The 13,164-nt window shown below is 53.3% G+C and overlaps 1 protein-coding gene and 1 long non-coding RNA gene across 3 annotated transcripts; one reads left to right on the top strand and one right to left on the bottom strand.

The window, feature by feature from the left end:
• The first annotated feature begins 1,602 nt into the window (after window positions 1-1,602).
• Window positions 1,603-5,439, top strand: LOC111093731. Of its 2 annotated transcripts, none has more exons than XR_005356105.1 (3): window positions 1,603-2,261; window positions 4,007-4,044; window positions 4,474-5,439. It is a non-coding gene; the product is annotated as an uncharacterized LOC111093731 (long non-coding RNA). The 2 variants fall into 2 exon arrangements; XR_005356104.1 differs by having other exon boundaries at window positions 1,603-2,862.
• A 481-nt stretch (window positions 5,440-5,920) lies between these two features.
• Window positions 5,921-13,164, bottom strand: PLA2G2D (phospholipase A2 group IID). The gene is made up of 4 exons (XM_038529648.1): window positions 13,050-13,164; window positions 9,939-10,083; window positions 9,118-9,224; window positions 5,921-7,518 (listed from the first exon to the last, which is right to left on the bottom strand). The coding sequence occupies exons 1-4, from the start codon at window positions 13,141-13,143 to the stop codon at window positions 7,373-7,375; spliced, it is 492 nt and encodes a 163-aa protein (XP_038385576.1). The 5' UTR covers window positions 13,144-13,164; the 3' UTR covers window positions 5,921-7,372.

Genomic DNA, 13,164 nt, shown 5'->3' with positions numbered 1-13,164 from the left:
CAGGGCAGACCTTGGCCAGATGCGTGCTGCCCCAGGAGGGGAGAATTACCAGTGGCTGGCATCCATGGGCTGCCCTGGGCCCCCGAGCCACAGTGACAGGTGGCTAAGGAGGGGTCACCTCTCCATGGCCTGCTTGCTAATGCCATAGAGCTCCGACAAGCAGGCCCGGCTGAGCATGAGCCCTGGGGAGAAGGAAGGAAACATCAATAGAAAAAAGATGGAGATGCTGCCACCACGGCCATGACCACAGCTGCTGATGTTCCTTCAACCCTGAGCAGGACGGCAACTGCTGTGTGTTCTGCACGCAGATCTCTACCTGCCGGACGGGGTGCAAGGTGCCTTCCGGGGGTCTGTCATTTACCCCTCACAACACCTTGTGAAGACAGTATGGTAATTCCCATCTTACAGGTAAAGAAACTGAGGCTCAAAGAGGTTCAGTGGCTTATGCCTAAGATCCTACATCCAGGAGTCAGGAGACCCCAACAGCTGGCAGATCCTCTGTGCAGGACCCTGGGCCCAAACCTTTTTTTTTTTTTTTTAAGATTTTATTTATTTATTTATTCATGAGAGACACACAGAGAGAGGCAGAGACACAGGCAGAGGGAGAAGCAGGCTCCCTGCAAGAGCCTGATGCAGGACTCAATCCCTGAACCCGGGGATCATGCTGAGCTGAAGGCAGATGCTCAACTGCTGAGCCACACTCTTGCCCACTATGTTAGACCATTTTTCCAGCCAAGTTTTCGTGTAGTACATTTTCCCCCATAAACTCAATATGGACATAGTGTTGTACATCTTATTTTATTTACTGTTCCATTTAATAGGAACTTTCCACCCTGACCATGTTGGTACCAATGGGAAACTGCAGGTCAGTGTTGGTGAAGAAAACTTTCCCTCTACTCTCTTAGGTGTTTTCCCTTGGGGGCTGCAAATTAAACTAACAAAGGATGGATTAGCAGGAGAAAAGCCATGTGGTATTTATTAATATTGACATGCACAGGAGTTCACCGAAAAGAAGTGAAACTCAAAGAAGTGGTGAGACTCAGGATTCCGTTTTTTTTTTTTTATTTTTTTAAGATTTTATTTATTTATTCATGAGAGACACAGAGAGAGAGAGAGGCAGAGACACAGGCAGAGGGAGAAGCAGGCTCCATGCAGGGAGCCTGATGTGGGACCCGATCCCGGGACCCCAGGATCACGCCCTGGGCCGAAGGCAGGCGCTAAACCGCTGAGCCACCCAGGGATCCCCAGAGGATTCCTTTTTAGCAAAGGAGAGGCGGCTTGGACCTCAAGGACTATAACCTGTGGGGAAATGACTAAGAGCTACATGGGGGATCTAATGGAGGACACGCTATTTTAGAAAAGTCTGCTTCTGGAGTGTTGACTCCCTGGCGCTGATGAGAAGAGCTGCTCTTCTCTCCAAGTACAAGGGTTGGGGGCACTTTTCTCAAAGAGAAGTTTGTGTCTTGTTTTTAGGCAGATAAGGGATGGGCAAAGACCTCCTCCCGCATCTGTAGATACTCAATTGCCACCAGCCCCAAATAATTTGTATACAAAGTGGCATATTCGGGGCTGGCAAATTCTGATCCCTTTTGAGGCCTTGGAGCAAGAGAGTAACAGAAGCTGGCTTGGCCTGGGGGTCTCCTAGCCCCCAGTCCAGCACTCCGTGACCTTCTTCCCTGCTGTGCTTGTGCTCCCCAAGAGCAGGCCCTGTGCTCCTCCTCCCTCGTCTCCAGAACCTTCCACGGCATCACCCAGCTGGTGCCCCCCACACACCTCCAGCCTGGTTTGGGACTCTCCAGAGAATTCAAACAGTGCTGCTCACAGAGCTCATGACTTGCTCCCTATCTAGTTCCTTCCAGTCCTTCAGAATATATTGAGGCGAAGGCGGTCTCTGCGTGGAGCCTGGGGGTCCTCGGCACCCCTCCCGTGCTTGCTAGCTGACCCAACTACTGATCGTGCACTTCCCTCTCCAATAAGAGTTTTATTTTCATTGCATTTATTTTTATGGTCATTTTCCGTTGATGACAAGTGACACTGGTTTTTCACTCTACCAGAGTGGAATTAATTTCCTGCTTAAAAAAAATATTTATTTAGGTTAAGAAAAGTGAAGAAGAAGAAGAAAATTGAAATCTTAAACCAAACATCTGGAAGGTGATGTGCGAAAGGCTGGGGTTTGGGAAGCCTAATCCTCTCCCCTCCTACCTGGAAGATGAAGCAGTGGGCCTGATAGAACGGGGCTCGCATGGAGTCTGATCTAGAAGGTGGGTCTCCAATCTTTCAGCTCTATGAGCTGTGCTGGCACAAGAGGAACAAATCTTGGTATTTTCTTGCTGAGTGAGTTACCTGGGGCGAAATATTTTACTTATCAGAGCCTGGATCCTCCCCCAGAAAAGAAGGGTAAAGTACCCAGCCGGTGGGGGCCCGTGTAATGAGGTGGAAATGAGATCAGGTGTTTAAGGTTCCTAGCACAGGGAAACCCTGAAAAATAGTATCTTTTCCCATCTCCCTCTTAAGAAACCAGAGGCCACCTGGCTGAATTATTTCCTCTTCCTTCTGCTCTGTGGTTCCCGGACTTGGGGTTTGGGGGACGGAGGAGGGGCACTTACCTGCAGGCATCAACAGAGCCGGGCCCTGTGGCAGCCTCATCTTGGGGCTGGATCCTTCCAGAAGAGGCAGCCCACCGTGAGAATGACCTTTGCCTGCAGGGTCTCCTGCCAGTAGGGGAGTGGTCTTGGCAGAGGGAGGCGGTGGTTTCTGATAGTTCGGAGGGAGGGGCTGGGAGGTGATAAAGCAGGTGCGCTTCCCAATCTAAGATATACAAACGGCTGAATGAGTCAGTGATTAAGAAAACCCACAGAAAAGGTAAGCAGAGAATTGAAATAAGGCAGGGAGACAGGGTGAGAGGTGGTTGCTTTCTGCTGGGAGGCAGGGACCTTCTCTCAGGGGGTGACTGTCTCCTGAGCCCTGGATGACCCAAGGGGCCAGTCTGGCAAGGAGCCCAGGGCAGTCCATCCAGGAGAGGCCCCAAAGCCAGCGAGGCTTGGCCAGGAACCTAAAGCAGAGACAGAAAGGAAGGAAACTCCGCCGCCTTGCCTTTTGTGACTTGCTTTGAGTTTTCACCAGCTACTCTAAAATCTCTTCTTTAAGTGAAAAAAAGATAAAGAGGATCCCCCCCACTCTAGAGCCAGCCAGGCCCTCACATCCAGGCTGTTCCAGTGAGGTCGGCTCCGGGCTGACCTCGGGAAGAGCAGGGGCGTTGTGCACCCCAAATGAATACCCCCAGTGGGCACTGACACGGACGGGGGCGGGGTGCAGAGGGGAGGACAGGACCCACCGCCCCACCGCACAGCGCAGCGATGGGGAGAAGCGTGAAAGGAGCATGGACATTTGGGAGAGGCTCTGCTGGAAAAGCAGGCAGAGTCATGGAGAAGGCAGCTACCCATCGTGCCCCCCCCCCCAGGTTGGCCCCTCCCCGCCCCCTGGAGGTGGCCCATGGGGTCCAGGTGGCCTAGGGACTGGATTCAGCCAGCTGTGGGATGAAGGGCTCCCAATGTGAGGACGCTACTGTTAACGGTGGGTGCAATTATTACCCACCACCCTTCTGTCCGAGCTGCTTCCTGCCTGGCCACCTGCCCCTGCCTCACCTCCTCATCCCTGGGGGAGGATCTCACCCACTAGAGGGGCACCCAGGGCTGACTCACCAGCTGTCCCAGGAAAGAGTGTGGGAGGTAGGGTGAGACACGGCCCTGGAGCAGAGAGAACTGGGTTCGATTCCCAGCCCTGCCACTTAGCAAGTGACTCACCCCGAGTTTCAGTTTCTGCAGCTGGAAGAGGCAGGTGACAATACCAAGCCCCAGAGAGGTGAGGGGAGTGGGCGAGGGGGCACCACAGGTGCTCAGTGTTGGCTCCACCCGCCCCCCCCGTGGTTGTCCCTTTGTGAGTCTGACCCCGGGAGGAATGGGAAGCACGGTGACTGTGTCCTCTGTCTGCCTCCTACATCCTCCAGGCTACTTGAGAGATGGGCGTGGAGAACAGAAGCTGCCGGTGAGTCTCTCCCTCCTTGGTGCCTCTTACCCAATCCCAGGAATTGGAAAAAGGCCCAGAATGAGCACTCACAGGATGGTGGGGAGGGGGAGAGGGTCTTGCCTCACTCTGGGGACTCAGTCCTGGCTGCCCTGAGATCCCATCTGCCAATCCCACCTCTTGGTCCTCTTGGTCCAGAGTCCCATGACTTGACCAACCTGGGATTCATTCATTCATCATTCATTCATTCATAACAAATAACTATTGATCACCTACTCTATGACCAGCAGGCCCTGCTCTAGGTGCTTAGCTCAGAGAGAGGAGTGCTTTAGGCACTGTCCTCCTCCTGATCCAGCCTTGGACTTGCTCACCCAAGGCCATCAACAACCCCCACAGCTCTGGTTGCAGCCACTACCCACCACTCAGGGACATTAACTCTCTCCTCTCCAGGGTAAGGAAAACCTGAGGAATTGAAACCAACCAGAGTGATCCCGTCACCTTGAAGCACTACGGTTGAGGATGGCCCGTCCTTGGGGGAGATGTGCTAGGTGGTGGCAGTAGGGCTCATTGAAAACAGACATGAAAGGAATGGTATGTTTTCTGGTGGATGTAGTCACGTCCAGGTTTGAAGTCTGGCCCACAGCTGCAATCGGGAAGCTGGGAGGAGCCACCCAGGGGGCAGAGCAGCACAGCAAGGGTGGCCAAGAGCAGGAGAGAACACCTGGTGCTGAGGACATCTCCAGGCCACTGGAGAGCCACCTTTCCCCTGGATTTCTCGTCATGTGAGGTCATAAATGCCCTCATTGTTGGAGTCCATCAAGTCATAGGAAGTGTCCTGATCGATACAAATGGGACGGGGTGCCAGGGAGCAGAGTGAGGAGAGTCAGGGTGGGATCCTGGTTCTCCCTTTTGCTGGTTGTGGGACCTTGGACATTGAAGTCCCCAATCTGAGCCTGAGGTTGTAAAATCGGGATAATAATGCTCATATCTGTCAACAGATGATGATGTTGTCACCATCACAGAGCCTGGCCACAGAAGCTCCAACGGAGGAGTGGGGGTGGTCAGCTCTTGAGTCAATGATCACCGTGCCTCAGGATCTAACTGACCCAGCTTGCACGGTCCTGTGGAAAGGACAGAGGAATTGGGTGGAAAGGAGGGGGACACTGATTAACTATTTTCCCTTGATTTATCTTGATTTCAAATGCGGTCATGATATAACAACAAGAACAAAAATGCTATAGGTAACATGTAAAGAGGCATTACCAGGTGCCTGGGGGGTGCAGTCAGCTATGTGATTGACTCTTGGTTTCAGCCCAGGTCATGATCTCAGGGTCATGAGGTCGAGTCCTGCATCGGGCTCTGTGCACCGTATGGAGTCTACTCCAGACTCTCTCTCCCTCTCCTGTTGCCCCTCTCCCCTGCTCTCTCTCTAAAGCAAATAAATAAATCTTTAAAAAAAATAAATAAAGAGGCATTATCACGTGTCAGGCACTGCACTGACCTCCTCTTATTTTCTTCTAACTTTCATCTATACACTGGAGGAAACCCAAGATTCCTGAGGTGAGGTTACATGGCTAGTCCGTGGTATGGCTGGAATTTGAACCCAGTGCCCATGGTTCTTAATTCTTCTACCCTGCCTCACATGAGCCACTGAGCTTTATGTAGAAGTAGGATAAGTGCTTGGTCAACTGTTTCACTTACACATGTCACAGGCTGGAGGGTGTGAGTGGCTCTAGGTCCTCCAGCCCTGTTGCTGGAGACACAGCTAATCACATACAAATGATAGATCATGGATCCTTGTGTGAAGAAGCCACCCATCCGTCCACCTATCCATCTATCCATCCAACCACCCATCCATCCCAAGTCAGTTTTTCCAGAAGCTGAGCCTGAGACAGGATTCTTGTGCAAATGGGTAATTTACTGAGGGCGTGCTCACAGGAGAAACCTGTAAGGCAACAAGTGAAACAGGCCAGACTAGGGTATGAAGCTAAGCAAAGAGGTGTTCCAGACATCTGGCCTCAGCCTGGTCCCAAGAGGAGCTCTGGGACATGCAATGTGCTGTCCAGGGGGTCCTGCATGGAGGCAGGGGCTGGGCAATTACTCCCTTCTGGTATTGCACTCCCTAGATACGGGTTAGAGGTGGGCAGGGTGGGAGGCATGGTAGCTCCCAGCAGACAAGGAGAAGGAGATAGATGTGGGCACACAGCAGCCAAACATCTGGCTTAGCTGGAGATTGGGGGACTGGGCCGGGAGGGGATCTGGGTAGGGACCCAGCAACATCTCCCACAACCTCCATCCATCCATCCATTATGGGCTCATTGGTCCATAAATATTAATTGAGCACCTATTATTTCCGGGAGCAGAGGAAACAAAGATGAGAGACGTAGCCTCCGTCCTCCAGCAGCTCCAGTCTAGTTGGAGGACACTGGGAAAGTTCAGATACTATATACCACTCAAGATAAAACCTGGTACATTCCAGACTCATAAACTGCTCTGCAGGTTTGGAGGAGGGAGCAAGAGCCAGGAGGAATCAGCCAGAGGAGACCTCTGTTCCAAGTAGCCCTTGGGCCCTTGGTGGGGCTCAGCCACCTGGGGACAGTAAGCGGAGCACTCTGCAGAGGTCCCAGCCTGAGAAAACTCCTGGAAGCAGGAAAGGACACACCGCATGTGCGTGAGGACCTGGGCCTAGAGCAAGAGGACGAGGCAGCTTCATCTGGCCCTTAGCCTGAGAGGGATTTGTAGAGTCCCTCTTGGTCCCAGATACTGCTTCGGGTGCAAGGATGCACCTGATTCCACGGTGGTCATGGGCCCTGCCTGCAAGGACCTGCCAGTCTAGTTTGGGAGAGTGACATAGTGCAGGACACTGTGGGTCCCAAACACCGTGAGAGGTCCTACCCTGGGGCGGCGGAGGGCTTACGGGGTCTTAAGAAGTAGCCACGTGGTCCTTCAGAAAGGCCACCCCTGCTGCAGCTTGGACAGCGTGATCGGAGGGGGCGAGACTCAGCAGGTGGCCTGGCAGGTGGCAGCGGCAGGGAGGACCTGCCACACCACGGCCCCCCCAATCCCCACCCCTGACCCCTGCTGCTTCGGCCCAAATACTGTCCCCACGGGGCTTCCTGGCCTTGGCTTTTCCTCAGATCTTGATGCATCCTCGGAAGAGATAGCTGCTGCCTCGGGGCGGAGAGATTTAGAAGGTCCAAGAGCAAGAAGGCGGGTGGGGTTAGGTGGAGACACCCCCAGCTGGTTCCGGGGGTCGGACCCTGGGTAGGGGTGTCGGCAGTCCCACAGGACCCTCAGCTGGAGATGCTGAGGAACAGGGCAGGGAGCTGGGACCGCCGGGGGGCTCCTCCTAGCACATCGGGGTCTGGCCGCGGCAGTGGGGCCGCCAGTAGTATCGCAGGTGCCTCTGGTAGGAGTCCAGGTTCCGCTGCAGGCAGAGGACCATCTCCTTGTCACAGGCGCACAGCTGCTGCTCACACCAGGTCCCCTTGTCAGCTGCGGGGTGGAGGAGAAGGGAGCTCACCGTCTGTCCCTTCCTGGGGCAGAGCCCGGGTGGCTCTGGGGTCCCCGGAGGGAGTTCCTGAAGGCAGCACAGTCCTTGCCGAACTTTCGAGTGCCCTTCTCAGCTGCTTCCACCTGAGCTGCAGGACCTCGGGCCGGACCTCGACCTCCCCCATGTGCCATGGCTCCTTTCTTTATTCATCCACTTAATAAACAATTGAGCCCCTGCCCTGCAGCAAGCCCTGGAGGGACAGGGCGGGCTCGAGGGGACATGGGAGGTTTGCACCCCGTGGGGGCGGCAGATGTTCGAGAGCCACAGAAGTGAAGATCGCGGCCTGCTCCCCACGGAAGTAAGGGATGATACAGGGGCTGCAAGACGATGAAAGAGGGGGACTGGACTTGGCATCGAGAGCCATCTGAGCTGAGGTGGGAGGGGTCTGCTCCCCCTGTGGAAAGCCGCGGTGGGTGGTGTTCCAGGCAGATGGAACAGCATGTGCGGAGACTGAGGCCGAAGGGACCTCGGTGTGTGGGTTTTGTGATCTGTACTTGGGGTGAGGGTGAGTGCTGCCTTGGGGCTGTTGAGGGTACTGAAGAAGCAAAGCACTCAGCCTACAGTAGGTGCTCAACAAATGCTGGCTATTATTGTCACCATTATTATTTTTTAAGATTTTATTTATTTATTTATTTGGGAGAGACAGAGAGTGCGTGAATGGGGGTAAGGGGCAGAGGCAGCGGGAGAGCAGGGGAAGCAGACTCCCCACTGAGCAGGGAGCCCGATGCGGGGCTCGATCCCAGGACCTCAAGATCATGACCTGAGCTGAAGGCAGATGCTTCACCGGCTGAGCCCCCAGGTGCACCTGTTGCTATTACTATTAAGCCTTCGATGAACAGGGACTGATGGGATGAGCCCTTCATTCCCAGCCCTGGGAGCTGCCTCCTGTCTCCAGGCAGGGGTGGACGGAGGGCAGGGGTGGGAGGGGGCTGGGGACCTGAGCTCTGACCCAGGTTCTTGTCACTTGCAGCTGGCTGACCCTGGGCAAGCACCTCTTCACTCTGGCCTTGCTGTCCTTGTCTATACCATGGAGGTCATAGAGATGGTGCCGCTCCTGGCTGGGCTGTTCTGAGGCCCAGGAACGCTTAAGACATTGTGACGGGGAAGTCGTGCCCCAGGTGGTTCATCGAGCATGCGCCTGGCGGCGGGCATGTGCGAGGATCATTCTAACTGCTCTCATTTTAGTTCTGGAATTAATGTTAGGGAGTAGAATAACTGTGATCATCCTGAGTTTCCGGATGAGACCGCCGATGTTCAGAGGGGCTAAGCACTGTGTTCAAGGTCACCAAGCTGGTTGATGGTGGCTCTGGGATCCAAGCTGAGGCCTGCCTGCCTTCTAAATCCTAAAGGGCTCAACACCCCTGTTGGATCTCTCTGTACTCCCAGCTCCATTCCTCTATATCCCAGCTACAGTCACTGGACACATGGGAAAGACAGAGGGGTTGGGCGGCTCGTGCACTGTCACACAGCCCACAAAGGCAGTGAGTGCCAGAGCTCCCTTCCTCAGCCTCTAACTCCAACCCCAAGGCCCGGGCACTCACAGCACTGGATGTCCCCGTGTGAAAAGGTGTAGTCATAATGGTTTGTGTGGATACGGCATCGGTGCAGTTTCAGGTGCTCATAGCAGCAGTCATGGGTTTGGCAGCACCTGGAGGGACAGGACAGGCGGTGGGACAGGCAGGGAGCACAGCTGCCCAAGGTAGAGATGGAGTGCCCACCTTGGAAGTCAAGGCCGGCAGGGTTGTAGCCTTCTTTGCGGTCACACCAGCTGACACCTACTGAGGGTGGAAGCCCTGTGAACCAGGCATGTGTTTTGTCTGTGAATATTCCCTTGATCTTCACTACGACCCTGTGACGGAGGCACTGGTGTATCCCCCATTTCACCGATGAAGAAACAGACTCAAGGAGGTCAGGCCACACGCCCAAGAGCACACAGGCTATAAGTGGCGGATGAGGGAAGTGACCCTGGGTCTGGATGGCTCTCATCAGCCCCCCTGGCTGATTCCCTGGGGTACGGGGTTGGGGGGGGGGCTGCTGCGAAGATTGAATGAGCCAGTGGCAAAAAGAGGTAGGAATTTGAAAAAACAGCGTGCAGTGGGAGCAGGGAGTGTGTGTGTGTGGGGTACTCTAACTAAATCAGGGGTTGGAAGTGCAAAGGGGCCTTCAGAGACTCTGCAGAACCAGCCAGAAGGCAAGGGCGAGGAGACCTGGAATGGGACTGGGCCTCAGCAGAGTTCCTAGCACATGGGACAAAACGAATTCGTGGAACAAATACATGGGGGAGCAGGAAAGGGAAGAGTCCTGGGGCAGGGGGCGGGCAGGGCAGGACTGGCACCCGTGGCCCTGCCAGGGAAGGCCTTACCAGTCCGTGGCATCTTTGGGTTGGCCTCTGCCTCCAGGTCCACAGTGGCAGCCGTAGAACCAGTAGGAGAAGATGGGTGTCTTCCTGGTCACTTGTTTGATCATCTTGTTCAGGTTCATGATCCCACCCTGGGTTGGAATCACACCTGCCAAGGAGTCCAACAACAAGGAGAGGACATGAGCTGAACATCAGTGGTGGCCAGTGGCCCACAGGCCTGGCACTTGTGCCCTGGTGGACCACATCAGAATGACCTTGGGAAATAAAGTGACAACAACCATCATGGCTAATAAAAATATATGATGGGGCGCCTGGGTGGCTCAGTGGGTTAAGTGTCTGCCTTTAGCTCAGGTCATGATCCCAGAGTCCTGGGATCGAGTCCTACATCAGGAGAGTCTGCTTCTCCTTCTCTCTCTCCTTCTGCCCTTCCCCCTGCTTGTGCCCTCGCTTGCTTGCTCTCTTTCTCTCTCAAATAAATTAATTAAATCTTTAAAAAATATATAGTGATAGTGAATGCTTATCATGGGTCTTTCCATGTAGTAATTCATTGACTCCATTCAACCCATGAGATACTCTTTCCCCCCCCCCAATAACTACTCTTCAATTCAACTACTCTTCAATTCTTCAATTCAACTACACTTCCATTCAACCCATGAGATACTCTTTTCCCCCCAATAACTACTCTTTTTGTTTTGGTACATTCTATATATACAGAAAAGCTGCAAGGAGTTACGGAGAGTTCTTGTACACCGCTCACCTACTTTCCTCTGATGTTATGATCAGCTTCAATAATTACGGGACACTTATGAGAACTAAGAAACTCACATTGATACAACAAGAACTACATTTAATGCCCATTTTATAGATGAGCAGATTGAGCCCTAGGACCTTGCTCCGGGTCACAGTGGCCGGTACATGGAGGAGCCACGATTGAAGCCCAAGGCAGTTGGGTGCCATTCCCTGCCTCTGCACCAAGTTCCCGTTCTGTAACAGGGAGACTTTCCCCTGGACCCCACCTGCCCCTCGCCTCCCTTAGAGAAAGCTGCAGATTAAAGCACTCACGTGGCTCACCTGGGAGGCCGTGTGATTTAGAAATCAATGATTTTCGTGGATATTTTTCATTCTAAGCATAATTGCTACTGGTTAGAATGGATCATAAGGGGCTATTATTTTATTGGGGGAGAAGAATACTTAATGCTGAGATAGGAGAAATAAAATGTATGAAGTCAATGAATTCAGGGGAGGGCCTGGGAGGACCAGACAAGATAAGGGGACCCAAGTATACATGTGTGCAACCTCGAGAGACGATTCGAGAATGTAGATGGACCTGAATTTCAGGGAGACGTGACCAGGTGGGCCCCTTTGAGTGACCTCGTTATACACCTCCCCTCCCCGCCCCTCCCCAGGTAAATGGTGTTATAATGAAAGTTCTTCGTGCCATTGAAGTGAATAGAAAAATGAGAGTGAGCCCCAAATTGGGGGAGGTGGAGGTGGGAGGAGGGGATTTGGAAGGGGCTTGTGCAATGGGCCACAGGTGAGATCCTGAGCATGTTGCCTTGGGCTGCAGCTAAAAGGGACCGGTGGTGTCTCGTACTTGGAGGCCTGCTATTGTCCCCACCCGGTGTGTCCCCTCAATGGGCCAGAATCCATGTTGCCACTCCTGTTTGCCAGGGGTGTTTAAGAGAATCCTTGCTAAGCCTTGAGGGTACTAATGACTGATCCCAGGACCCCCGGAATCCCACATTCCGTGATAAGGAACCCGGAGGCAACCCACGGCAGGGAGGATCATACCCACCTTGTGTGCCAACCAGGGACCTGAATTCAGACTCTTGCTTTTCTGTGTACCTCGTCCCTCTTGCTGCCCCAAGTCTGGCCCTTTCCACGTCAGCTTAGCATTATACAAATAAGCTCATATCTGAACGATGCAGCTCGCCCTTGCCAGGCAAACAATATATTTAACTTGGGTTCAGAAAGCTTTTGGATGGTTGCCTCCTAATAATTTTCTAGTTGAGGCGAAATGAACCCTGAAACACCGCAGAGCTTGGCCTGTGGTTATGTGACCTTTGGTGAACTGGCTTAGCTTGTCAGTAATTCCTGGTAGCTCTATCATCCTTCGTTGCCACCGAGGGGGATGGACTCCCTCACCCCGAGAATTAGCACACCTACTGCCTCATCACGCCTGTGCTGGGTGTTAGGCTGTTGTTTCCTCGCTATTACTTACACTTGCTAAACATTATGGATACATTTTCTCATTAAAGTCCTAACAACCCTACGAAGAGGGTGCTATTGTGTCCATTTTACGGATGAGGACACAGAGAAGTAGGGTGACTTGGCCAAGGTCATCCTGCCAGGAGACAGGGGACCAGCGTTCGAATGCAGGTTTATCTGCGTATTTTATGTCTACAGTGTCTTGCTTCTTTGTGTCTGGGAGAGGAGTTGACTGCAATTTTCCCAATGGTTGCCACAGTAGCCCAGGAGATGTGTTCCTCTAAAAAATTTGGTAGTCCCAGGACAACATAAAACCACATTCGAAAGTACAAATCCTTTCTAACACTACATACTTTGAGACGGATCGAGAAATAAAACCACTGATTTGCTAACAAGCACTTTTTTATATTTGGCCTGCTGAAGATTGAATGGAACCGCCCCATCTCCCACCACAGTCAACAGGACCCTCCTCCCAGGTTCAAGGGAGACAACGAACATGAAAGGAAGTGTTTTAAATGTACAGAGTGCTGTGCGTAAACGAAAGATTGTTATTATCTGGTCAAAGTGACAGAGGGGAGCAGAAGGAGGTGGGGAGATCCCTTTCTGTAATTTGTGTCCAAAATACCGTAGGCATCTGCTCAGCCAACCGCAGTGTCTGAGCCCCTCCATGCTCAGCCTCACAGCAGAGGCATGTGGCACCGCGTGCAGAGCCAGAGCTCCCCGGCCGAAGCCAGCATGTTGGGGACCGGCCGCTGCTGCTGGCTCCTTGCAGGGACAGAAGGGTTGAGGACTGGGGGACCAGGGCAGTGGGGATCAGAGCAGAGGCTCAGTCTAGGAAAGAGCTATAGCGCCTACTTACATCCCATCCCGCCTCCCCTTCCCCACTGTGGGTCCTGCCTCACTCACCAGCAAACACCAGCAGGGTGCACAGCAGGGGAAGTTCCATGGTCCCAGCTGGGGGGCAGGACGGTTGAAGCAGCTGCTGGAAGTCCCCCTCCATTGAGGCAGCCTCTTATATCAG

The sequence above is a fragment of the Canis lupus genome, chromosome 2 (assembly GCF_011100685.1).
Source record: "Canis lupus familiaris isolate Mischka breed German Shepherd chromosome 2, alternate assembly UU_Cfam_GSD_1.0, whole genome shotgun sequence".
Taxonomy (NCBI): Eukaryota; Metazoa; Chordata; class Mammalia; order Carnivora; family Canidae; genus Canis; species Canis lupus.
Note: the sequence above shows the minus strand (reverse complement) of the source record. Positions and strands in the feature narration are given on the sequence as shown.

Excerpts from the sequence above, each read along its gene's own strand:
- PLA2G2D (XM_038529648.1), bottom strand. The coding sequence starts at position 13,143 with ATGGAGGGGGACTTCCAGCAGCTGCTTCAACCGTCCTGCCCCCCAGCT. Across the intron at positions 9,225-9,938 it reads CCCAAAGATGCCACGGACTG|GTGCTGCCAAACCCATGACT; the intron begins GTAAGGCCTTCC and ends CTGTCCCTCCAG. Across the intron at positions 7,519-9,117 it reads ACACGGGGACATCCAGTGCT|CTGACAAGGGGACCTGGTGT; the intron begins GTGAGTGCCCGG and ends TCCACCCCGCAG.